Source organism: Anomaloglossus baeobatrachus, chromosome 1 (assembly GCF_048569485.1).
Source record: "Anomaloglossus baeobatrachus isolate aAnoBae1 chromosome 1, aAnoBae1.hap1, whole genome shotgun sequence".
Lineage (NCBI taxonomy): Eukaryota > Metazoa > Chordata > Amphibia > Anura > Aromobatidae > Anomaloglossus > Anomaloglossus baeobatrachus.
The window spans coordinates 457750895-457777043 of NC_134353.1; the positions used below are offsets into that span (position 1 = coordinate 457750895).

General features: G+C 41.3%; 1 protein-coding gene and 1 long non-coding RNA gene across 4 annotated transcripts; both read right to left on the minus strand.

Annotated features, from left to right (window-relative positions):
* Positions 1-1084: 1084 nt before the first annotated feature.
* Positions 1085-12282, minus strand: LOC142294772 (uncharacterized). 3 transcript variants are annotated; one of them, XM_075337897.1, is made up of 12 exons: positions 11995-12282; positions 11553-11880; positions 11041-11174; positions 10727-10957; positions 8862-9094; positions 6236-8287; positions 5155-5380; positions 4159-4309; positions 3936-4025; positions 2974-3226; positions 2258-2495; positions 1085-1696 (listed from the first exon to the last, which is right to left on the minus strand). In XM_075337897.1, exons 1-6 carry the CDS (start codon positions 12264-12266, stop codon positions 8169-8171), a joined length of 1317 nt encoding a protein of 438 aa, XP_075194012.1. In that variant the 5' UTR covers positions 12267-12282; the 3' UTR covers positions 1085-1696; positions 2258-2495; positions 2974-3226; positions 3936-4025; positions 4159-4309; positions 5155-5380; positions 6236-8168. The 3 variants fall into 3 exon arrangements, with proteins under 3 accessions (XP_075194012.1, XP_075194013.1, XP_075194011.1); XM_075337898.1 differs by having other exon boundaries at positions 5318-8287; XM_075337896.1 differs by having other exon boundaries at positions 5155-8287.
* A 359-nt stretch (positions 12283-12641) lies between these two features.
* LOC142294808 (uncharacterized) lies at positions 12642-13364 on the minus strand. Its single transcript, XR_012751308.1, has 3 exons — positions 13287-13364; positions 13064-13153; positions 12642-12672 (listed from the first exon to the last, which is right to left on the minus strand). It is a non-coding gene; the product is annotated as an uncharacterized LOC142294808 (long non-coding RNA).
* Positions 13365-26149: the final 12785 nt, after the last annotated feature.

Consider the following 26149-nt stretch of genomic DNA (forward strand, 5'->3'; position numbering starts at 1 on the left):
TCATAGCTTTTTGGTTTGGGCCCACAATTGTAATCATGTGTATTTACACTGTTAAGGATGCTTTAAACGCTGCGACATCGCTAGCGATTGCTGTGTGAACGCTGTGCAGCGCCGTGCCGGTGATCGTGGATCGGTGAGTATGAGAGAGGGGGTGGGAGGGAGAGACTGACATGGACAGAGAGAGAGATAGAGAGAGAGAGACCGACTGACAGAGAGAGACCAAAAGACCTGCCTTTGTTATATTAAAAAAAAAACCATGCGGATCGCAACAATAATGCAATGCAAGCACAATGCTTCACATTTTGGCAGTGTTTTTCTACAACTCATTGATTTCAAAGGGTGTAGAACGCAGCCAAAATGGCAAAAACAATTGACATGTTGCTTCTTCAAACGCAGAGATTTTGACAAATTTTACGCACCTAAAACGCTGTGTTTTTAAAAGCATTGTGTGCAAAAGAAAGCCCTAATTTCCATAGACTATGCCTGGAAATCAAAATGCATGCAATTTGGCATGAAAACGCTGCAGCTCAAAATGCTGCTGAAATGCATGAAAAAAAGCAAAGTGTGCACATAGCCTAAAGGCATTCAGATTTCTGCAGAACCAGAGTACTTCCAAATAGTTGTCAAAAGCCATTAGAACAGAGTAGAGTCATATTCAGGCAACACTACTGTGGGGCTCCTGCAAGCCACTACCAAGCATCCTAAGAACCCCATGGGCCTTCACATCTGACACACACACACACACACACACACACACACACACACACACACCTCTAACCAGCCTACCACCCTCCTAATGGGCCCCAGCTGCGCATATCAATAGCGTAATGAATGTCCACACACAAAATTATGTTCAGCTAAAAAAAGTTTAATAACTCATTACATATAATCAGAAACAGAGGGTCATTCAACAACATTTGGAGATCACCAAATTTTCTTGAATAGCTGTTCAGTGAGCTTGGAGAGACTCTCCAAATCAATACATAATAAAGTGTCAAAAGAAAAATTAAATCTCCTGCACCTGATTGAGTTTTGCAATGGAGATGTTTTACAGGTGAGGGGCAGAGTTTTTTCAATGAGAGACATCTGTTTTTACAAGCTTTTCAACACTATGAGGAATTCTAGAAAGTTTGGAGAGGCCTGCTAAGAGGCATCTCTGAATAACACATAGGGTTCTGTTATTCAAAAACTTGTAAAAAATAAAACAAAAAACAATTCTCTGTGGAAAAACTCTGTCTCTCACCTGCAGAACATCTACATTGCAAAACCCAATCAGCTACAGGAGATTTTTTTTTTTCTTCAAAAAAAGGATTTTGGCACTGTGTGTCGATTTGGAGAGTCTCTCCAAGCTCACTCAATATTTGAAAATCCTCTCCAAATTTTCTTGGATGACCCTCATAATATTGGTGATGAATACCATCAAGCTTCAGGCTTCCTATATCACAATCTGCCAAGTTCCTTTTGAAATATTATATGGGTGAGCAGAGTGTGGTAGGTGCCAAACACTTTCTATGAAACAGCAAGATAAAAAAAGGTTAAAAAGAATCCAATATTTTTAGTGTTCGTTCTGAGCCGTGTCACCGCTTTCTCCAGGATTCTAAAATGTCCTTGACTCTGGGAAGGTTGCATTTCCACTGCTGTAGTTGAATAGTCCTCTTCACCACCTCTTCATCCAGTTTGTGGTCCTGAAGCAATCCTATCAAGAACAGATAACAGTGTATAATTATTTTATCATGATATAGAAACAAAAAAGTTCAATATTTGATCATGAATCTCAGATTTTAATAGTGAAACATTTACAGTTAAAGCAGACCTCCACCCTCTGACAAGTTTGCCCCAGGGAAGAAGTAGGTCTGCAGGCACCCTAACCCACCCCTCCTCAGCCCCAAATTTCAGAGGTATTAAACTTTTACTTCAGCTCTTCCGTCACATGGGGAACAGAAAATGGCATCAACGCGCTGTGGCTGCCGCACCTCCTCCAATAGGAGCCCTGTCTGCCAAGTGTGTGCAGCCATTTCCTGTCCCCCGTCAGACTGAGCAGCACAAGGAAAAGGTGAGTATATCATCAATGCGGGGCTGGATATAATGGAACGAGGGGGGTGGTTAAGTACAAGGTTAAACATGTCCCACAACAACAGGCTTCTCAGCACCGAACTGATTATAGGTCTGCTTTAATAGTGTAGTGACCTAGGTAGAGGCTTATGGTACAAATCCTAACTGGCACTCAACAGCTAATCAAACATAAACAATAAGTTACCGATCTTAACAATTATGCAGTCCACTCTCCGTTTGTTCTGTTGTGTCCTCCACCGATGTTAGATGTGGTGATGGACGGACTGTAGCCTCTGCAAAGCATGTTTTTAGGGGTGGTGGGTCCTTCTCCACAGTGAGGGGATATCTGTCCACAAATACCATAAATTCTTCCTCTTTAGATCTCACAGGAGGAACAGATTTGTTCTTTGACATTTTTGTTTTTCTCTTCTTCCACGGCAGCTCTGTGGAAGACACATACAATTCAGTACAACAGATCATAGAATTGTAGAGTTGGAAGGGACCTCAAAGACCATCGGATCCAACTCTCTGTGACTGCAGGCTTTCCTAAATCCTCCCAGCTATGTGTTTATCCAGTTTTTGCTTCAAGATTTCCATTGATGGAGAGCTCTTAACCTCCCGTGGCTGCCTGTTCCCCTCCATGACTGCCCTCACTGCCTCCTGTGATAGCCTGTTCCACTCTCTGACTGCCCTGACTATCAGAAAGTTTTTCCTAATGTCTAATCTGAATCGCCTACTTCTTAGTTTTCTCAGTTGCTTCTTGTACTTCCTAGTGCTAATGAGAATAGGATAGTTCCCTCTGCACTGTGACCACCTCTCAGATATTTTTAGACCGCTATTAAGTCTCCTCTCAGCCTTCTCTTTCAAAACTAAACATTCCTAGTTCTTTTAGCCATTCTTCATAAGGCATGGTTTGCAGACCTTCCACCATCCTTGTTGTTCTTCTCTGGACTTGCTCCAATATATCTTCTCTGGACTTTAATTCCAAAAAGACTCAAGCACGAATCAATCACACTTTGGCTCAGATATCAATTATTCAGCTTCCAAAATTTCTTCTGGGTCATCTTCTTCACTCCTTGCTTCCACTATAATTTCTTCTTCGACGGGTGGAGGTACTTGTACCAAGGTGACTTGTTCAACTTCCTCCTTCTCACCATCTTCTGCAGGTTGATCACTATCACACAATTAGATTCAATTTAAGTTTACATGCATATAAATATTTCTAATACATGTACCTCAAAAAGATCCTTAAAATGCAGTTGGGGGGGATCTAGCTGAGTATTGTATGGTCTCATCCAGGGCAGCAAAGGCATAACTCCAGTATTGGGCCCAGATGGAGTCACTACCACCCGCTGTTTCTTTAATATTTGATTCATATTTATTTTCTAGGGCTGTTATGTATTCAGGGTGGTTACGGGTGCTGCAAAAGTGTACAGGGGCCCTTGAAAGGTATGAGGGTTAATGGATAGTATGCGTGGGATGCACCATGGCATGGAGGCCTTATTGTGCTACGGGGGCCCAGGTGGAACTAGAAGGTTGCAGGGTTATTTGTGGGGTGGGTTTAGAGAGTAAAAGAGAGTTGCAGGATGAAGGGTGTACATGCAATACCCAGGATTGTATTAGGGGCCCTTGGACATATTGTTGCCTCTTGGCTAGTATGTGGAATGCCTGAAAGGTAAGGGGAAGTATGGGGATTTGGGAGAAAATGGCTGAGTTAAGGCAGCAAGTGGAAATGGATGTAGATTAAGGGGGGGCTGATATTTGGATGTACATGGCCCAGAAATTCCTGATGGCAGCCCTGAGTTCATCTATGTTAGAAAGGACCTCAGCAGAAAAGGACTTAGGGGTATTTATTTATGACAGGTAGTTGCTAAAGTAAGTACCTATTATTTTATTCAATGTGTTGTGCACAATCTCTCCCCAATGGATCTCTGTTTTCACATTGGACTTCCTGACTTTTGGTTTGATTATTCCTAAAGCGTGGAAACACAAAGAATGATTGTTAGTACACATAAGGAAATGTATATGCAATTATTATAAAACACCATATGTAATTATTATTTCATTATTGTAAAACAATATTGCTATAGATGTAATAAAACCAACCTTGGTGCAATTGTCAGTTTCCACAATTTCTTCTGGGTCATCTTCTTCACTCCTTGCTTACACTATAATTTCTTCTTCGACGGGTGGAGGTACTTGTACCAAGGTGACTTGTTCAACTTCTTCCTTCTCACCATCTTCTGCAGGTTGATCACTATCAAACAATGAGATTCTATTTAAGTTTACATGCATATAAATATTTCTTATACATGTACCTCAAAAAGAGCCTGAAAATGCAGTTGGGGGGAAATCTAGCTGAGTATTGTATGGGCTCATCCAGGGCAGTAAAGGCATAACTCCAGTATGGGGCCCAAACAATTTCCTGCTGTGAATGGGGCTCAGATGGAGTCACTACCACCCGCTGTTTCTTTAATATTTGATTCATATTTATTTTCTAGTACCTTTATGCATTCAGGGTGGTTACGGGTGCTGCAAAAGCGTACAGGGGCACTTGAAAGGTATGAGGGTAAATGGATAGTATGCGTGGGATGCACCATGGCATGGAGGCTTTATTGTGCTACGGGGACCAGGTGGTACTAGAAGGTTGCAGGGTTATTTGAGGGTTGGTTTGGAGAGTATAAGTGAGTTGCATGGTTATTTGGAGAGGGTTTGGATAGCATAGGTGGTATGGGTGAGTTAAAGGGTTATTTGGGGTTGGGTTTGGAGAGTATAGGTGAGTTACAGGATGAAGGGTGTACATGCAATACTCAGGATTGTATTAGGGGCCCTTGGACATATTGTTGGCCCTTGGCTAGTATGTGGGGTGCCTGAATGGTATGGGGCAGTAAGGGAATATGGGAGAGAATGGGGGAATGGGCCCTTGGATTTTTAAGGCAGCAAGTGTTAATGGATGTGGATTAAAGGTGGACCCTGATATTTGGATGTACAGGACCCAGAAATTCCTGATGGCAGCCCTGGGTTCATCTATGTTATCGAGGACTTCAGTAGAAAAGCACTTAGGAGTATTTATTTATGACAGGTAGTTAGGAAAGTAAGTACCTCTTATTTTCTTCAATGTGTTGTGTACAATCTCTCCCCAATGGATATCTGTTTTCAAACTGGACTTCCAGACTTTTGGTTTGATCATTCATTGGTCTATTTGCATTTTTAAAGTAAACTTCTTGATTGATGTATTTTTTTCTTCCACTGTTTTTTTGCATACCTTGTGTATTTTTGCTCATATTTTCTCCATAGCTGTTAGTTTTGCTGTTGTCCTGGTGCAAATCTGCAAAGTATAATGGATTTTCATGACATTTTTACCACATACAGTTGTTGTAAGAACTGCAGACATGTTTAATAAAAATATCTAAACATGTCAACATTTTAGTCATATTTTAAACTATGACAGCATACAGCAGCTCAGAAGCATAGCACGTCATTGGCTTTTGAAGTAACATTTCTCTAGATTTTCTAGAGTTCAGCCATTTGTCTGAGTCTCATCATCGCTGTTTCATGCTACACATTTGTGCAGATAAGTTGCTACCACTTAAGGGTGCTTTACATGCTGCGACATTACTAGTGATTGCTAGCGATGTCGCGAGCGATAGCACCCGCCTCCGTCGTTCGTGCGACATTTGGTGATCGCTGCCGTAGCAAACATTATCGCTACGGCAGCGTCACACGCACATACCTTTTCAGCGACGTCGCTGTGACCGCCAAACAATCCCTCCTTCATGTGGGAGGTGCGTTCGGCGTCATAGCGACCGCCCAATAGCAGAGGAGGGGCTGAGATGAGCGGCCTGAACATGCTGCCCACCTACTTCCTTCCTCATTGCTGGTGAATGCAGGTAAGGAGATGTTCGTCGTTCCTGCCGCGACACACATAGCGATGTGTGATGCCGCAGGAACAATGAACAACCAGCAGCATGCACCACCAACGATATTATGGAAATTAGCGACATGTCAATGATCAATGATTTTTGACATTTTTGCGATCATTGATCGTTGCTCCTTGATGTCAAACTCTGCGATGTCGCTAACAGCGCCAGATGTGTGTCACTAACGACGTGACCCCGACGATATATCGTTAGCGATTTCACAGCGTGTAAAGCACACTTTAGACTTTATTTTTAAAAGTTACTGATCCATGTTATTGTTTCTTCCATTGATCTTCTCCAAGTTCTTCCTGGCTTCCGAAAGTGTTGCTTTGATTTCATCATCGCTTCGGAACCTCATACACTTTCTGCGCAGATGGGTAGACAGGACGGTTTCTGTATTGAAGCAGATAGGGCAGGTCATTGGGGTTCTGTTGTGCTTGGATTCCATCTTTGCTCTGGAGCTGACAAAATCAAACCTCTGATATATCAGTGCAACAATGAAAACAATCTAAAAAGATTTCTAAAAATCTGCAAGTAAAAAAGCAAAATTCAAAACGGTATACAAATGCAGCAAATCCTTGCAGATTCAGTGGCTGGCTCAGTGTTGTGAAAGTCTGGTGTTCATGTGGCCCCTTTTAAAGCAGGAAAAAAAGTGTTACTTAGCCTGCTACAAAGTATAACTTCCTTAGGCTCTGTGCCCACATGTGCGTATTGCACTGCAGCATAACTGTATGCGTCCTGCGTCCCCAGCACAATCTATGAAGATTAGGCATAATCCATGCGCACGTTGCGTTTTAGAATGCAGCGATTTGCATGCTGCCAAAATGCTGCGTTTTAAAAAGCAACATGTCACATATTCCGTGCGCTTTGGATGCAGCTCCCGCTCTGTCTATGGTGGGGGCTGCATCCAGAACGCATGAAATCGGCTTTTTCACTGCATTCATTACGCAGTGTTTCTGCAGCAATTTGACGCGCACATGTGCTGTCAAATCGTTGCAGAAATTTCTGCAGGGACACAACAACGCAACATGTACACATAGCCTTATACTGGTTGGGACATTCAACAAAAAAAAGTGCCAAAGTCACCACTATCATTCAATTAACAGAGCCTGCAAGAGATTGCACTGTAAAAGATAAGTCTGAAATAGATAATTGTTTAATCATAAATATTTAAAATCTCCTGCACCTGATTGAGTTTTGCAATGGAGATGTTCTACAGGTGAGGGGCAGAGTTTTTCCAATGAGAGACATCTGTTTTTACAAGCTTTTGAATGGAGCTCTATGAAGAATTCTAGAAAGTTTGGCGAGGCCTGCTAAGAGGCTGAGGAGGCATCTCTGAATAACACATAGGTTTCTGTTATCCAAAAACTTGTAAAAAACAAAAAAATATCTCTGTGGAAAAACTCTGTCCCTCATCTGTAAAACTCTGTCCCTCACCTCCATTGCAAAACCCAATCAGATACAGGAGATTTTTTTTTTTTTTTAATTAAAGAAAGGGTTTTAGTACTGTGTGTTGATTTGGAGAGTCTCTCTAAGCTCACTCAATATTTGAAAATCCTCTCCAAATGTTCTTGAATGACCCTCATAATATTGGTGGGGAATACCATCAAGCTTCACAGCTTCCTAAATCACAATCTGCCCAGTTCTTTTTGAAATATTAGGCTATGTGCCCACTGGAGAATATACCAGCGGATATATCTGCTGGTATGTCCGCAGGTTTCCCGCAGCAGCTCCCCGGAATCCGCAGCTATCCATAGCTGTGGGATTCCAGCAGAGATGCTGTGATAAACCTTCGGAAACAGTACGTGCATTTGTGCAACTTACCTGCGGACGTCCCGCCCTGTATCTCCTTAGTGGAAAGGTGGGAAGTTCACAGCTATTTCCGCAGAAATAATTGACATGCAATTACGTGCGGCTGCGGGACATCCACCCTCCGCAGTATGGACACAGCACTCCCCATGTTCCCATAGATAACATATGGAGTGTCTGTACTTGCATGAACCCACGGATTTATCTGGAAAATCCAGATAAAAATGAGGATTTTCATCAGCAAAATACACGGGTACTTGGTCCCGTGGGCACATAGCCTTATATGGGTGAGCAGAGTGTGGTAGGTACCAGACACTTTCTATAAAACAGCAAGATAAAAAAAGGTTAAAAAGAATCCAATATTTTTAGTGTTCGTTCTGAGCCATGTCACCGCTTTCTCCAGGATTCTAAAATGTCCTTGACTCTGGGAAGGTTGCATTTCCACTGCTGTAGTTGAATAGTCCTCTTCACCACCTCTTCATCCAGTTTGTGGTCCTGAAGCAATCCTATCAAGAACAGATAACAGTGTATAATTATTTTATCATGATATAGAAACAAAAAAGTTCAATATTTGATCATGAATCTCAGATTTTAATAGTGAAACATTTACAGTTAAAGCAGACCTCCACCCTCTGAAAAGTTTGTTCCAGGGAAGAAGTAGGTCTGCAGGCACCCTAACCCACCCCTCCTCAGCCCCAAATTTCAGAGGTATTCACCTTTTACTTCTGCTGTTTCATCACATGGGGAACAGGAAATGGCGTCAACGCACTTTGGCTGCCGTACCTCCTCCAATAGGAGCCCTGTCTGCCGAGTGTGCGCAGCCATTTCCTGTCCCCCTGTCAGACTGAGCAGCACAAGGAAAAGGTGAGTATATCATCAATGCGGGGCTGAATATAATGTAAGGAGGGGGCTGGTTAAGCGCAAGGTTAAACATGTCCCACAACAACAGGCTTCTCCTCAGCACTGTACTGATTATAGGTCTGCTTTAATAGTGTAGTGACCTAGGTAGAGGCTTATGGTACAAATCCTAACTGGCACTCAACAGCTAATCAAACATAAACAATAAGTTATCGATCTTACCAATTATGTAGTCCACTCTCCGTTTGTTCTGTTGTTTCCTCCACCGATCATAGATGTGTTGATAATGGACTGTAGCCTCTGCAAAGCATGTTTTTAGGGGTGGTGGGTCCTTCTCCACAGTAAGGGGATATCTGTCCACAAATGCCTTAAATTCTTCCTCTTTAGATCTCTTCACAGGAGGAACAGAATTGTTCTCTTTGACGTTTTTGTTTTTCTCTTCTTCCATGGCAGCTCTGTGGAAGACACAAACAATTCAGTACAACAGATCATAGAATTGTAGAGTTTGAAGGGACCTCAAGGGCCATCGGGTCCAACCCTCTGTGACTGCAGGCTTTCCTAAATCCTCCAAACTATGTTTATCCAGTTTCCTCTTCAAGATTTCCATTGATGGAAAGCTCACTAAAAATAATAATAATAATAATAATAATAATAATAATAATAATGGTAATAAAATGTATTCATTTATATAGCGCTATTAATTCCACAGCGCTTTACATACATTGGCAACACTGTCCCCATTGGGCTCACAATCTAAATTCCCTATCAGCATGTTTTTGGAGTGTGGGAGGAAACCGGAGTACCCCTGAGGAAACCCACGCAAACACGGGGAGAACATACAAACTCCTTGCAGATGGTGTCCTTGGTGGGACTTGAACCCAGGACCCCAGCTCTGCAAGGCTGCAGTGCAAACCACTGAGCAACTGTGCCACCCTGTGGCTGCCTGTTCCCCTCCATGACTGCCCTCATTGCCTCTCGTGGTCGCCTGTTCCACTCTCTGACTGCCCTGACTATCAGAAAGTTTTTCCTAATGTCTAATCTGAATCGCCTACTTCTTAGTTTTCTCAGTTGCTTCTTGTACTTCCTAGTGCTAATGAGAATAGGGTAGTTCCCTCTGCACTGTGATCACCTCTCAGATATTTTTAGACCTCTATTAAGTCTCCTCTCAGCCTTCTCTTTCAAAACTAAACATTCCTAGTTCTTTTATCCATTCTTCATAGGGCATGGTTTGCAGACCTTCCACCATCCTTGTTCTTCTCTGGACTTGCTCCAATATATCTTCTCTGGACTTTAATTCCAAAAAGAGTCAAGCAGGAAGTACAGTATGTTAACATTTTGGGGTACTTCTCACATAGCGAGATCGCTAGCGAGATCGCTGCTGAGTCACGGTTGTTGTGACGCACCAGTGACCAGCAATCTCGCTGTGTGTGACACTGAGCAGCGATCTGGCCCCTGCTGTGAGATCGCTGCTCGTTACACACAGTGCTGGTTCATTTTTTGAACGTTGGTCTCCCGCTGTGAAGCACACATCGCTGTGTGTGACAGTGAGAGAGCAAGGATCTGAATGTGCAGGAGCAGGGAGACGGCTCCTGGCAGCCTGCGGTAAGCTGTAACCAAGGTAAATATCGGGTAACCAAGCGAAGTGCTTTGCTTGGTTAACTGATATTTACTTTGGTTACTAGCGTCCGCCGCTCTCAGGCTGCCAGTGCTGGCTCCCTGCACACGTAGCCGGAGTACTCATCGAGTAAATAAGCAAAGGGGTTTTCTTATTAACCCAATGTGTACTCTAGCTAGGAGTGCAGGGAGCCAGCGCTAAGCGGTGTGCGCTGGTAACCAAGGTAAATATCGGGTAACCAAGTGCTTGGTTACCCGATATTTACCTTAATTACCAAGCGCAGCATCGCTTCCACGCGTCGCTGGTGGCTGGGGGCTGCTCAGTGGTCACTGGTGAGATCTGCCTGATTGACAGCTCACCATTGACCATATAGCGACGCACCAGTGATCCTGACCAGGTCAGATCGCTGGTGGGATCGCTGGAGCGTCGCTAAAGTGTGACGGTACCCTTACTGTTCATCTACAGCACTTACATAGATGTGTGAGGCTCCTCTTGGATGTCCTGACGCAATTTTGCCAGCATTAATGACCCTTTAACCATGGAACACATGTGCTTTTCCCGGTAAACCCTCTCCGCTGTGGTGTTCGAATGAGCCAGATATTTGGCAAACAGCTCTTTGTCATTACTGTCCTTACATCTAAAGTCCACAAAAGTTTCAGCTATCCGCCTGACCATCTGGCTGGTTACCGGTTTTAATCCAAATCTGTGAAACAGAAGAAATAAAACAAGTTTATAACATTCGCATGAATTAAGTAAATCCAACGGTCACTACTGAAAATAACTTACTTTGAATGAAATCTCGCAACATCATTTGTAACACTATGTATTTTTTCTCCTGTTGAGCAAATGAAGAAGTTCTGGATCTCTGTGTTCTTCTTCAAGAAAGTAGGCCTCACTTTGCTGTAGTATATTTCAAACCACTACAAAACAAAATAAGAACATATACAGTATATTAAATCAACAATTGAGATCAGTCGATCTAAGAAATTAATCCAGTTGTCCTTGCTACCTGACTAGATAGGGCAATCCTTGATACAGATAGATGACAGACTAGTCTAAGGGTCGTTTCACATCAGCGGTATTCTGCCGCACTCGCAGATCCGTCACAAGGGCAGTACAGTACAATACAGTTCACTGGCAAGCTCCGGGCACATGCGGTCATGTGACCGGAGCATGTGATAGCATGTGACCGGGGCTTGCCGCACTGTATGTGAACTGTATTGTACTGTACTGCCCTTATGCCGGATCTGTGAGTGCGGCAGAAAAACGCTGATGTATGTGTGCCCTAAGACATTTACCTTTTCCTCTTCTTTTGTCAAAATCACTGCTGCAAGCTGATTTGCCGCTGTCTTATGTTCATGCACAGCTATTCCCACGTGTGTTTCTTTATGAACAATTCTCTTTTTCCACTCATCAACTGTCATATTCTGCACCACTCCAGGTCTCTGCAGTTTTTGTAAGATAATGAGACTCTCTAGGTACCTGAGAATGGTGAGTTTCTCATTCTCAGTTAGATGACCCCCATTTTCTGCTTTCTTCAGTGCACTTTCAAAATCAGGTGCCGCAATCGACAGTACAGTGTCCAGCTCATCAGGCTTCATGATATTCTCTGACCAGAACTTTTCCCTGTGGAATTAAATGAAGAGAAATGTAAATGAACAAATTGAGGGAAAAATAAAAATAATCCAACATTCCAAGTTCTTTTTTCTGTGAAGCCATTCTAAGCACTTTTACACTTACTTATTGGCTATATTCTCCTTGGAGATTCCTTTGCTTAGCCTCTTTTGAAACACTCCTAGTTGTAAGAAGAAGGTGTTGGCTGCTTGGTATGTCTCCTTGTCTTTATAAGCAAGCGACGTGGCATTCAAAGAATAATATATAAACCGCTTGACATTTTTAAGGTAATTAAACACAGTCTGATGAGTGTTGCCGATTTCCAGGAGCATACTGAAGTAGTCATTGGTCTTCTCAATGTTGTACACAAACTTCAGTGATGGACTGTTGTTGTCCATGTAGTATAGGAAGCGAGCCACATTCTCTACCTAAAATGATGAAATTAAATAATGAAAAACAGACTGGAACATACATTTATGTTACTTGCGTCACAATTAGGTTCTCACCTCCTGTTTGTATCTGATGACGCTCAAGGTCTTTGATAGATACTTGACGAATCCAGAAATTGGCTCTAAATTAATGGCATGCCTCTTGTACAGACCGGCTTCTCTCATTTTCTTCCTCAAGGGGTTGTTCCAATCACACTTTGGCTCAGATGGCAATTCTTCAGTTTCCATAATTTCTTCTGGGTCATCTTCTTCACGCCTTTCTTCCTCTATAATTTCTTCTTCAATAGGTGGAGGTACTTGTACCAAGGTGACTTGTTCAACTTCCTCCTTCTCACCATCTTCTGCAGGTTGATCACTATCACACAATGAGATTCAATTTAAGTTTACATACATATAAATATTTCTAATACATGTACCTCAAAAAGATCCTAAAAATGCAGTTGGGGGGGGATCTAGTTGAGTATTGTATGGGTTCATCCAGGGAAGTAAAGAGGCCCTTGGACATATTGTTGGCTCTTGGCTAGTATGTGGAATGCCTGAAAGGTAAGGGGAAGGAGATATGGGAGAAAATGTCTGAGTTAAAGCAGCAAGTGGAAATGGATGTGGAGGGGGGGGGGCTTATATTTGGATGTACAGGGCCCAGAAATTCCTGATGGCAGCCCTGAGTTCATCTAGGTTAGACAGGGCTTCAGTAGAAAAGCACTTAGGGGTATTTATTTATGACAGGTAGTTGGGAAAGTAAGTACCTCTTATTTTCTTCAATATATGGTACACAAACTCTCCCCAATGGATTTCTGTTTTCACATTGGACTTCCGGACTTTTGGTTTCATCATTCCTAAAGCGTGGAAACATAAAGAATGATTGTTAGTAAACATAAGGAAATGTATATACAATTATTATAAAACACCATGTGCCATTATTATTTCATTATTGTAAAACACTATTGCTATAGATGTAATAAAACCAACCTTGGTGCAATTGGCTTGTTGTAGATAATGAATCCACGCTGACTCAGGAACCCAAGGATGTTGCCCAGGCATCTTCCTTCACACAGTTGCTTTGCAAACTGCTGGTAATTTATTGCAATACCCTTGGACGCTACCTTCATCAAGTTCTTCCTGGCTTCTGCAAGTGTTGCTTTGATTTCATCATCGCTTCGGAACCTCATACACTTTCTGCGCAGATGGGTAGACAGGACGGTTTCTGTATTGAAGCAGATAGGGCAGGTCATTGGGGTTCTGTTGTTCTTGGATTCCATCTTTGCTCTGGAGCTGACAAAATCAAACCTCTGATATATCAATGCAACAATGAACACTATCTAAAAAGATTTCCAAAAATCTGCAAGTAAAAAGCAAAATTCAAAAAGGTATACAAATGCAGCAAATCCTTGCAGATTCAGTGGTTGGCTCAGTGTTGTGAAAGTCTGGTGTTCATGTGGCCCCTTTTAAAGCAGGAAAAAAAGTGTCACCTAGCCTGCTACAAAGTATAACTTCCTACTCCTTAGGAGTTGAAAGTGTCATTTTAAGGATGACTAGAAGACAAATTTGGGAATTTAAAATAAGGATGTTTAGATCTTTAACAAAAGGAATCAATTGAACACCTGGTTTTATGACTCACAACATGGACAGAATTTACACCTCCACAAAAAAAACCTTCAGAAGTTCTAAAAAGACCACTTCCATCTCATCTGCATTTGTAACAAAAACCTTAATTTGATTTCCTTGGCTTACTTTAGAAGGCCTAATCTTTTCCCATGTCCTTTTGTAACATTCATTTAAATGTTTTGATTTTGCCTCAGTAATTAATTTGTAATTTTGCCTAAAGGAGCCTATGTGCTCTGAAAGCTTGCTAATATAGATTTTACTGGTTAGTCAATAAAGGCATCACTCCTAAAATACTTCTGTCGTTCTTGGAACAGAAGTACTTGAATTGATTTTTCAGGCTAACTCGGTATCACAATATTACATATTACGTTGTATTGTACATCATAATAATAAAGGATAAATCTTACCTCGTAACTCAGCCTTAGATTACAAGCTCTCAGAAATTCCTTCAAACATCCTCTCCCACCTTACCACAAGCTCTCATGACCACCTTGGAAAATAATGCATCACCATTGAACCATGCAAAATCACTGAAGCCTCACTTGTCTACACACTTTTTTTTATTTTACACAAACCAGATCACAAGCCAAATAAATATATATATATATATATATATATATATATATATACACATACATACATATATATATATATATATATATATATATACACACACACAAATATAGTCATATATTATATATTTATTCATCAATACGCCTCAGAGTCACTACGGGAGCTAATTTATTTCCAAGAGGCAGAGTGTCCTTTGCAGTGACTTGAGCCCTTTAAAAGAAAGAAAATAGAAATAATGAGGTTAATACCTAATAAGAGCATGCAGTGCATTGTTTTGTAACAACTAACAAATCATTTTCTTCCAGTGTTACCTGGGCTACCATCCAAAAATTTTGGAGCCCATACAGGGCCTGCTTTTGTTCCTACATAATTTCTGTGACAATGCAGGGTCAGCTATCAATGTTGGCTAGGGGCACCAAGCACAGACACTAGCCTATGAGTTGGGGATAGGGAGGAGAAAAACGTTTTACACAAGCTGGGTGTTGAGCCACTTGCTATCAACTGTGTGTTGTGGCCCAGAACAGACTCAATTACCTGAATGTGCTTCCTTTCCCCATCAGGCTTTGCTTTTTGGACCTTGTCTTCATGAGGTGTGAAGACGGTGCAGAAAGCCTTGCTCTGAAGTAAATAAAACATTAACATACAAGCTGATAATGCATACATACATTAACTAAAGACGGTTATATTGTTTTGAGGGTATATATCAACCTTGTGGTCCAGTTATTGTCCAGATCGCTCAGGGAATCCTCAGTACTACCATGTACTTCTTCTTGCTCCGTTGAGTCACTCAGGTCCTGGGGATTGTGGACTTCCTCCTGAGCAGTGTAGGCCTCTTCTATGCCTCCCAAGCCTTGTGTGAACCTTAGGCCTTTTCCCTCAGCATTCCCTCCCACCCATGTATCTTCATTTCTATTGGGGACACATAGAAAGTAAGTCAGTATGCAAAATTATAGTATTACAGAGCAGGTTTTTTTTTTTTTTTTTTTAAGCTTCCCCCTCAATAAAGTACCTTGAGGTGGAGGCTTGGGGCTTATCGCTACCCGGGTGCCCTGCCTCAATTACCAGCTTGTAACCGTGGCATATGTCTTCCAGTGTCTTTTCCCGGTAATTACGTTCAGCCGTCAGATTGGAGTGAGCCAAATATTTTGAGAAGAGGCACTTTTCAGAATCAGAATATTTGGGGAGAGTCCAAGTTTCACATACCCTCCTGACTAGCTGACTTGTGACATTGGGAAGTCGATATCTAGAAAGAATATAGAAACACGTAAAACATTGATGCACTACCCTTAGAATTCAATAAAGCTCCATGACCTGTGAATCTCACTTCTTGTGGAGCCGTGCAATGTCATTGGAGACACTATGTATCTCTTGCCCAGAGGTTGATAGAAAAAATATGTCCTTCGGTGAATCTTTATGGACCAGCGTTGGTCTAACTCTTTCATAGTATGTGTTAAACCACTGGAAAGAAACAAAAAAAAATAAATTATTAGCTCACTGAAGAGCCAAGTTACAACACTAAGTGGAGAAGACATCTTAGTGAAATATTACCATTTCTTCCTCCTTAGTCAGAACAAAGCTAGCCACTTGATGCGAAGCTGTTTTATGCAACTTAACCCCAATGATAACCAGGTCTTCCCACAAATATCTGTAGTGGATCCTCTCCTTCCACTCAGAAACCTATTAGTGAAGTGGTGGGAAACTTTAAGGGATTGGGAAATAAACCATATTTACTAAAAAATGAAGAGGAAGAGAGAACTGCTTACGGTCATGTTTTGCACTACCCCTGGTCGTTGCAAATGCTTCAAAACAAGCAGGGCCTGAAGATAGTAAATAATTTGTAGCTTTGTGTCCTGATTCAAGGACTTGCCCTGGGTAGCTCGGATGCATTTCAAGAAGGGTGGCTTTGCCACGACTAGAAGTCTCCGACATTCTGCAGGAGTCTTCATTGAAGTTGTCAAAGCCAAGTACCTGAAATGATTGTCAAAACATTGTACTGTATCCAGAAGAATTTATTATATAGACTTCAATACTAAAAAGAAGAAATATTAAACCCTGACACAGATGTGTATTTTTTAATGATACATGCCAGCTCACTCACCTTTTGCTGACAACCTCTCTAGAAACCCCCTTTGACAGTCTCTTCTGAATGTCTTCAGTGACACCCATGAAAAAGTTGCAAGATTGAAACAGCTGGGGCCTTTGAGCTGAAAGATTGGTTCCCCTCATTTGATATGTCATGAACCTACGTATGTTTTTTAGATAGTTAAAGACAGTCTGATTTGCTAGGCTGAGTTCACGTAGCTTGGTGAAGAAGAAGTTGGCCTTTTCTATGTCCTTAACGAATTCAAGATTTGCACGCTGTGGGTTCATGTAGTAAAGAAATCTTGCCACATTTTCGACCTCCTGTCTATAGTTAGTTACCCCCAAAGTGTGCTGTAAGTAGGAGGCGAAGCCCTTTATCATGGGATCTTCCAAAGAATGTCGTCTGTACAATCCAGCCTCCTTCATCTTTTTTTTTGCATCCCCTGTCCAGTTCATCTGAAGGATTCTATCATTTGGGAAGAAAGCACAGTAGGTCAGACCTGAGCATTTTACAACACTGACAAGATAAGGCACTAACCTCTGTGTCCTTTTGTCAAGATTTTCATCACTGTCATCATTTGGTGCATCCTCGGATGGTGACCTTGGGACAAAGATGGTGTCACCGCTGCCTCCATCATCCTGGGCTATGCTGGGGTCTGTGACTGCTGGTGTTTCCTCAGTTTCTGCTACTTGCTCAGGGTTTCTCTCACTGCTATCTCCATCATCTTGGGGTATGCTGGCATCTATAAAGGTTGGTGTGTCCTCAGTTTGTGACATAGGCTCCACTGGGACCAGTGTGACCTCCATTTCTTGCTCAGGCTCCACAGGATAGCCTGCAATGTCCTTTTCAATCACCTGAACTTGAGCAGCTGCTGAGTGTTGAGGCACTGCAATGGCAGCAGAGGTAGATGGTCTTTCATGCTGGATGTTCCTGTAAGATAAACAGCCAAGCAAGTATGAATGTGAGTACTAGAGCTATATGGAACATAGGAGGACAGATACCACATACCTGGCTACAGTTGGCTTGTTAAAGATCAAAAACCCTCTTTCTTCCAGGAAGGGGACAACATTTTCTAAGGAGCCAAGGGACATGACTTTTTCGTAATCAATGGCAGTGCCCTTTGAAGCAATGTTGGTCAGTGTTTTCTTGGCCGATGCCATGGAAGCTTTTATCTCCTCATCACTACAGAGCCTCATACACTTTCGCCTCAGGTGTACAGATAGGTATTTATGTATCACGTAGCAGACTGGGCATGTCATGGGAGTTCTGTTGCACCTGTTAAAGACAGACAGAGTCTTAAATGGAAGAGGAAAAAAAAAAACCTTGCCGTGAACATTTATCATGCAGACCAGGTGCACATTAAGTGAGACTCTAGCCAACCACCCGGACTTTGGGTGTTAATAGGAAAAATGATGTACAAGGCGTGTCTCAATAAACATACCTTTATTAATAGAGTTTAAAAGTCCATAGTAGCAATTATGCTCATCTTGAGACGAGTATAATTGCTAGTATGGACTTTAAGGCTATGTTCACACACTGCATTTTTTACCCGTGTTTTTGGTGCGGAAATTTCTTGAGAAATTCTTGTAACCTTTGGGCAGACATTCCCCAGACAAACTTATGGCGAAAAAAATTAGCTGTGCACACACTGCGTTTTTTTCTTAAGAAAATTCTTTCAGTAGATTTTCTTAAGAAAAAGAATGAGCATGTCACTTCTTTTCTGCAGCTAACTGCGTTATTTCACTCCATTGACAGTAATGTAATCATGAAATAGCGCAGGAATAACGCAGCTAGCAAGTGATGTGCGTTATTCCTGCGTTATTCCCGCGTTATTTCGTGTTTTATGTGACATAGTGCACATCCCTGCCCTGCGTTTTGCAGGGAAGTGATGTCACTAGGAGAGAAAGAGGCAGAAGAAGATAAAAAAAAAAACGTGTGCTCCCCCATATTTTTACCATCCAGCCGGGTAAACACAAAAACCAAAAACTAAAATAAGCGTGGACGTAGGGCTGCCATTAGGAGCATCCAGAAATGCCTGCCTTCCTGTCCATTACTACTTCACATAGTAATGCATCCTCACTGAACAGGGCATTGCGGGTGAAGGAGACAGCAGAAAGTAGTAGCTGCATAATGTGGCTGGTGGGCCTCCACTTCATAAAATAGAAACTAATATTAATCCAAATAGATTGAGATCTTCACTTCATGAGACCTCATCTTTAATTAAGTGAGGTGGGGTTCTCACACATAAAAGTGCAAAGACAAAAAGAAAATAAAAAATATGCACTTGATTGGGTGCTGTGATGGAATAGTTCTGTAGGTTAGGTACATAATTTTCCAATGAGTTAGAGAATTTTTTTTTAACAAATTTGCATATAACCAGCAGACTGTGGGAATCCAAACAATTAAAAAAACCTTTCTAAATTTATTTTGATACCCATAGGCTGCAAATTTGTAAGAACAAATCTCTACTTTATTAGAAAAATGAAACAAAAGAGGGCCACTTAACAAATAAAATGGCAACAACTCAAACAATTATGAAACCAAAGAAGAAGAGTCTTTAAACTTGCCAAATAACAAATATACCCACACAAGCCATAAATATATGGCTTGTGTGGGTATATTTGTTATTTGGCAAGTTTAAAGACTTTATTAGAAAAATGTTGTACCTCGCCTGTAGAACTGGGCCATTCCAAACTCAATCAGGTGCAGGTAAGGTTTTTACATTTTGTTTGCCAATTGTGAGTGTGAGAACCTCACCTCTCCTCACTTAATATGAAACGAGGTCAGGTGAAGTGAGATGAAGCTTGCAAAATCTCTTTGAATCACCCAGATAAAGCATTAAATAAAAAATAGGAAAAAGGGTTTCAGTGGCACTAGAAACATATTATTGGCTGTGGTTCAATCTGGGCCTTGTTTACAGTAGAACATGTTCAAGTAACTAATGCAACATTTATACAAATCTTTCATTGAAATGGAGAATCTGAAAGCATAATATTACATTTATTGAATAGAGTATTTCTATAACTTGTAAATTATAAAGATCATCCTAGCTGTGGCATAGAATGTTTTGGGAGGGGGGGGATCCTTGCTAGACAGAGGTATGACATGAATAGATAGACATAAGTTGATTTATAATGCACTTAATTGATACATTTTTATGTTAACGTTAAAGAACTGGCTGCATTAGGTCTATGAATTAGGGAGGCAGACATCTGACTTTTCAATACACAAACACGTACAATGTTAAGTTAAAGTATTCACCCCTTTGGCTTTTTACTTATTTTGTTACATTACAACCTGTGTTTAAATATTTTTCTTTAACCTGATGTGTGTGATACATCAGCACTAAATAGTCTAAGATGGTGAAGTGAAGTGAGAAAAATGTAGCACAAAATTATATCATTTTTAAGCAAGGTTAATCAAGGCTTAGAAATCTACCACAGGCTATGTCCCTGCCCTGATTGCACAAAAGTTAAAAAAAAATAAAAAAATTTATATCCCTGATATCAGTTATCAAATGTACTTACACATTAGATGAAGAATCCATGCTTGCAAATGGTCTTGAAGATGCAAAGGAAAAAAAAATGCTGTTGATTTCTTTTAACTACAGGTAAAATATCTTTGTACCGTGTTAGCCAGTAGATAAAAGAAAAAAAAAAAAAACTTTACAGAACTGAGAGTCCTCAGTGGTTGATACCTCTTAATGGCTAACTGAAAAGATAGTAATAGCAGCGTTTAAGACTTGTCAGGTCTCATCAGGCTCAGTATAACACAAAATCTGAAGAGTCACATATTTATACACAACAGGACATAGAATGGAGCAGTAAATAAGACAAGTGTAGTGAAGCAGAACGATCAGTATGGGAAGGGGACAAACAGTCATGGCAGTAAATATTGCAGCAGTTCATAGATAAGGATTGAGAGTTTTATTGTCCTCCAATTGAGGTCTGGTCCAGGGCTGTGACACTCCCAGATGCTCTGAGGAGCAAGTTTCATAATTGATGTAAAAAGACATATCAATGTGACATTCATTTCTACTATGAATGTGTCACCGGTCATCATAAGTGTGTACTCCCAGACTCCTCTGTCTCTCATATTTGAAGTTTCCTTTCAATATCAGCCAGTTCATGTCCATGATGCTGTGGTCGGGGTTACAAAAATGTTTGGCCACAGGTAGATCTATCCTTTTTTCTCTAATTGTGTGGTGGTGAGAATTCATCCTTGTCCTGAGCTGTTGTCCGGTCTCCCCTACATACAGACCCCCAGTTGGACATTTGGTACATATAATCAAGTACACCACATTGGTTGTGGTGCAGCTGAAGGTACCTGGGATCTTGTAGTCTTGATGTGAGCTGGGAATCTTTATCTTCTCCGTTGTCAATATAATTGGACAGGTTTTAAATTTTTTTTTCTTGGTTGCAGGGAAGTGTTCCTGTTGGAAAGGACAGGGAACTTCTGACAATGATACTTCTTAAGCTGGGTTTACACACTGCAACATCGCAAAGGACATCGCTGTAACGTCACCGGTTTTGTGACGTAACAGCGACCTCCCTAAGTCTCTGCTAAGTCGCTGGTGAGCAGTCAAACAGGCAAACCTGGCCAACAACGCAACAGCGATCCGGACCTGCAGAGCGACCTAGCTGGTTGTTGGGGGCGTTGATAAGCAGCCTTTTGAAAGGGAAGTTGCTAACAAAGTCGCTGCAAAGTCTTTCACACGCTGAAACTTTCCAGCGATGCATGCTGCACAGCGGGAAACAAAGGACCTAGGAATGGTCCTGAACGATTTGTAACGATTACAACTTCACAGCAGGGGCCGGGTCGCTGATAGGATTCACACACTGCAACATCGCAAACAACATCGCTATTGCGTCACAAAACCGGTGACGTTACAGCGATGTCGTTTGAGATGTTGCAGTGTGTAAACCCAGCTTTAGGTTCAGGGTTGTCTGAAACACAGAAGGGGGGTCTGGAAAAAAAGATTCCAATTAGGCATATTTTTTTGCAGCAATGGTTGTAATTTCCATGCACCTTTTCTAAACACTAAGGCTATGTCCGCACTTTGCGTCGTCCTAGTTGCAGTTCTAAACGCATCCTCTGGCAGAAATTGCTTTTGCCAAAGTTGCTTTTGAGCACAGAATCGCGGTAAATACGCATGCATTTTTACCGCGTTTTAGCCGCGTATTTAGCGCTTTTTACATGCTTTTCCATTGTGTTTAGACAGATGAGTTTTGAACATAAAGACACTGCTAAATAAAGTTTAAACAGTCAAACACAAACAAAAAAGGGAAAAAAAGAACACATATATAAATATTGAAATCATAACGAAAGTAGTTATATTTCATATAATTATAGCGGTTTTATACTATTTATCGCTAAAATAGCAATAAATTATTAATTTTCATTAATTTAATTGTCGGACTATGTGTGTGTGTAAAGGGAAATATCATTCCATTATATTGATGTCATAAACACATGCGTTTATGTAGTCCAAAACACATTCTTTCTGCAGCTAAAAAGCAGGTAAAACGCTGGAATTTTGATGTTGCTTGCTTTTTACTACTTCTCATTGACTTCCATGTTATCAAAACGCAGCCCAAATGGCAAAAACAATTGACATGCTGCTTCTTTGAATGCAGAGTTTTTGCCCAAAATTATGCAAATTAAATGCTGCGCTTGAAAACGCAACGTGCAGACAGGAAATCATCAATTCACATAGACTTTGCTGGAAAATCAAAACACATACATTTTGGCATGAAAACGCGGGAGTTCAAAACGGACCCAAAACGCAGGTGAAAACGCAAAGTGCGGACACAGCCTTAAGGCCCTGTCACACATAGAGATAAATCTGCGGCAGATCTGTGGTTGCAGTGAAATTGTGGACAATCAGTGGCAGGTTTGTGGCTGTGTACAAATGGAACAATATGTCCATGATTTCACTGCAACCACAGATCTGCCAAAGATTAATCTCTGTGTGTGACAGGGCCTTTAGATTTGGATTGTAGGTGATCACAAGAGGGACCCAGTATACAAAAGTACAAAAAGTCACTTTTAAGCTTGGCCAAATGGGTCTACCGGCCACTGTGAATGGTCCGTGCATCTGACAAGCAGCTAGTCACAGTGGCCGGGAGAAGCAGGGAAGACCAGGAAGTCACAGAGGAGCTGTCATGAAGTATATCAAATCAGTAAAGTATACCATGCTCACTCCCACCCTCTGTGCTGGATTGTGGTCCCCATAAACTTTTGGTGACTGGCATCTGGTTAAAGGGATCAATCCCATGAGCTGCCAGTTCTAACTATGACATGATTAAGGATTGACAGCTCAAATCCTAGGACAGCTCAGGGGAAATGTTGGGTCGAAACGCAAAAAGAATGGACATGCTGCATCTTTGTGGTCACCACAAAGATGCAGCAGGGGGAAAAAACACACAAGAACAAACTCAAACTGCAGGGTGTGGACAGCAACACTGAAGTCTCAGGTTTTTCTAGGGGGAAGAGATTATTATTATTATAGCGCCATTTATTCCATGGCGCTTTACAAGTGAAAGAGGGTATACGTACAACAATCATTAACAGTACAAGACAGACAGGTATAGGAGGAGAGAGGACCCTGCCCGCGAGGGCTCACAGTCTACAGGGAATGGGTGATGGTACAGCAGGTGAGGACAGATCTGGTTGTGCAGTGGTGTACTGGACTGAGGGTTTTTGTAGGTTGTAGGCTTGTTAGAGATGAACAAAATGCTGCAGTTGGGGGGCACAACTGCCACAAAAACATTTTGTGCTAATGAGGCCTTATGGATCCTAGAGTCAGCATCATTTACTGCCTGATACCCCAGCATGTTTCTCAGACTTCCCATGGGAAAAATCTTGCACACAAGCCTATAGTGCCCTGGTTCATGACCACCAGAAGAATTGAGCAGAAAAAATGGTAAAAAAAAAAAGATAGTTTATAATTTAAAATAGTACATACACATCATATTAGACAAACCAGTAATAAACACTCCTTGATTGTTACGATAGGCATATAGTGAGAAGTGTATGCAGCCAAGTGGCTGACTGCTGCATTCTCAGCAATTCAGCATTTCTCACCCCTTCTTGTAGATCAATATTGTAATACAATAGGCTGAACTGGATGGAAGCAGGTCTTTTCCAGCCTCACAAATTTAGGATACTATGATAATAAAGTCATTTTTGCTTGGTCTATTTGCATTTTTAAAGTAAACTTCTTGATTGATGTATTTTTTTCTTCCACTGTTTTTTTGCATACCTTGTGTATTTTTGCTCATATTTTCTCCATAGCTGTTAGTTTTGCTGTTGTCCTGGTGCAAATTTGCAAAGGATAATAGATTTTAATGACATTTTTACCACATACAGTTGTTGTAAGAACTGCAGACATGTTTAATAATATCTAAATATGTCAACATTTTAGTCATATTTTAAACTATGACAGCATACAGCAGCTCAGAAGCATAGCACGTCATTGGCTTTTGAAGTAACATTTCTCTAGATTTTCTAGAGTTCAGCCATTTGTCTGAGTCTCATCATCGCTGTTTCATTCTACACATTTGTGCAGATAAGTTGCTACCACTTAAGGCCACGTCTCACTAAGCGACATCGCTAGTGACATCGCTGCTGAGTCATGGTTTTTGTGATGCAACAGTGATCTTGCTAGCGATGTCGCTGTGTGTGACATCCAGCAATGACCTGGCCCCTGCTGTGAGGTCGCCGGTCGTTGCTGAATGTCATGGACAATTTTTAGGTCGTTGCTCTTCCGCTGTGAACCACACATCGCTGTGTGTGACAGCGAGAGAGCAACAACTGAATGTGCAGTGAGCAGGGAGCCAGCTTCTGACAGCCTGCGGTAAGCTGGTAACTAAGGTACATATCTGGTATCCAAGCAAGGCGCTTTGCTTAGTAACCCGATGTGTACCATGGCTACGTGTGCAGGGAGATGGTTTCTGGCAGCTGCGGATGTTGGTAACATATCGGGTATCCAAGCAAAGCGCTTTTCTTGGTAACCTGATGTGTACCATGGTTACGAAGCACAGCATCATTACACAGGTCGCTGGTGGCTGATCTCTGATCGCTGTGGAGATCTGCCTGATTGACAGCTCACCAGCGACCATGTAGCGACGCACCAACGATCCCTGCCACGTCAGATCACTGGTGGGATCGCTGGTTGCGTCGCTTAGTGTGACGGTACCCTTAGACCTTATTTTTAAAAGTTACTGATCCTTGTTATTGTTTCTTCCATTGATCTTCTCTCATCTGGTCAGTTTGATGGTCCTGTAAAGAATAAATCATGGAAATATATATATATATATATATATATATATTTTTTTTTTTTTAAAGAGATGGATACATAGATTTTTAGCTTAGAATTCACCTTTCGGTGGTGCAAAAATACAAGCAGTCAAAGTCTTCAATACTAAATTCATGGTAGAGATAACTGGAACATGGTGAGCCATACCCAACTGAAGAGATCAATTGCAGTGTTGGAGTGACTTATAGAATATCAGGAGAAGGTATAATGTGGAAATGGCAGCAGTGATCTTTTTAAAGAAAAACGTATATTTCCTGAGGAAGGTTTCCAATAAATAGTGGAGACTCCTCTCCAACATCAGAACTAGAAAAACAATATGACTCATGAGTCACAGATACATCATGCTATGCTGTGCAGTTAGGATGTAATATGACACATATTTACATTGATTCAAACAAAGGTAGTATAATGGACAAATAGCACAACAGAAATATGTCTGGAGGAGACACACTGACATACTGTTACTTGTTTGTATATGAACCTCCTGAATTGTAAATCGCTGCTGAGTATGTTGGTGCTATAGAAATAAAGATCATCATCATCCTAAAACCACATGTCAGAGCTTAAACTTGTGCCTGAGCTAAGGCACCCCATACTCATCCTGATTTCTCCAGCCCCTAACTACTCCAGGAAGTCCTTGGACCCACATCCATGGACATAATCACGGACCTTACACCCTCTGAAGGGAAGACTTGTATTTGGGTAGTAGTGGATAGATTCAGAAAACAGTGTAATTTTGTCCTTCTGTCCAGATTACCTAATTCTGAAACTCTAAGAAGGTTGTTCATTAGGCATATTCTGCCATTACATGGGGTCCCAGTGACTAGTCAGATGCCAGAAAATCCTGTCGGAAGTCAAAAGATGTAAAGTGTCCCGAATATAGATTTTCAAATTATTAACAATTGGTTGGAGATAGAAATCCACATACGCACAGGGTCTTTCATTAAGACCCCCTATTTGTGCCATAATGGGAATACCTGATGTATTGATGAGTGACTTATGAACCATCGGGAGAAGGTAATGTGGAAATAGTAGGATTAGATGTAGTCAGGAAATCTCTTATAAATAACTCAACATGAAAAGGCATCCATTAATTTAAATTCAATGTCTTCAGAAAGGAGAGTGGGATCTGATGGAAGAATCATCTAGAGAACTGGGTTATGTAGTTGTCTCTTTGCCTCCATAGTAGAAAAATCAATAGGCCAGAGAACAAGTTCCACTCTTGTCAGCCTCTTTTACAACAAAGGACTG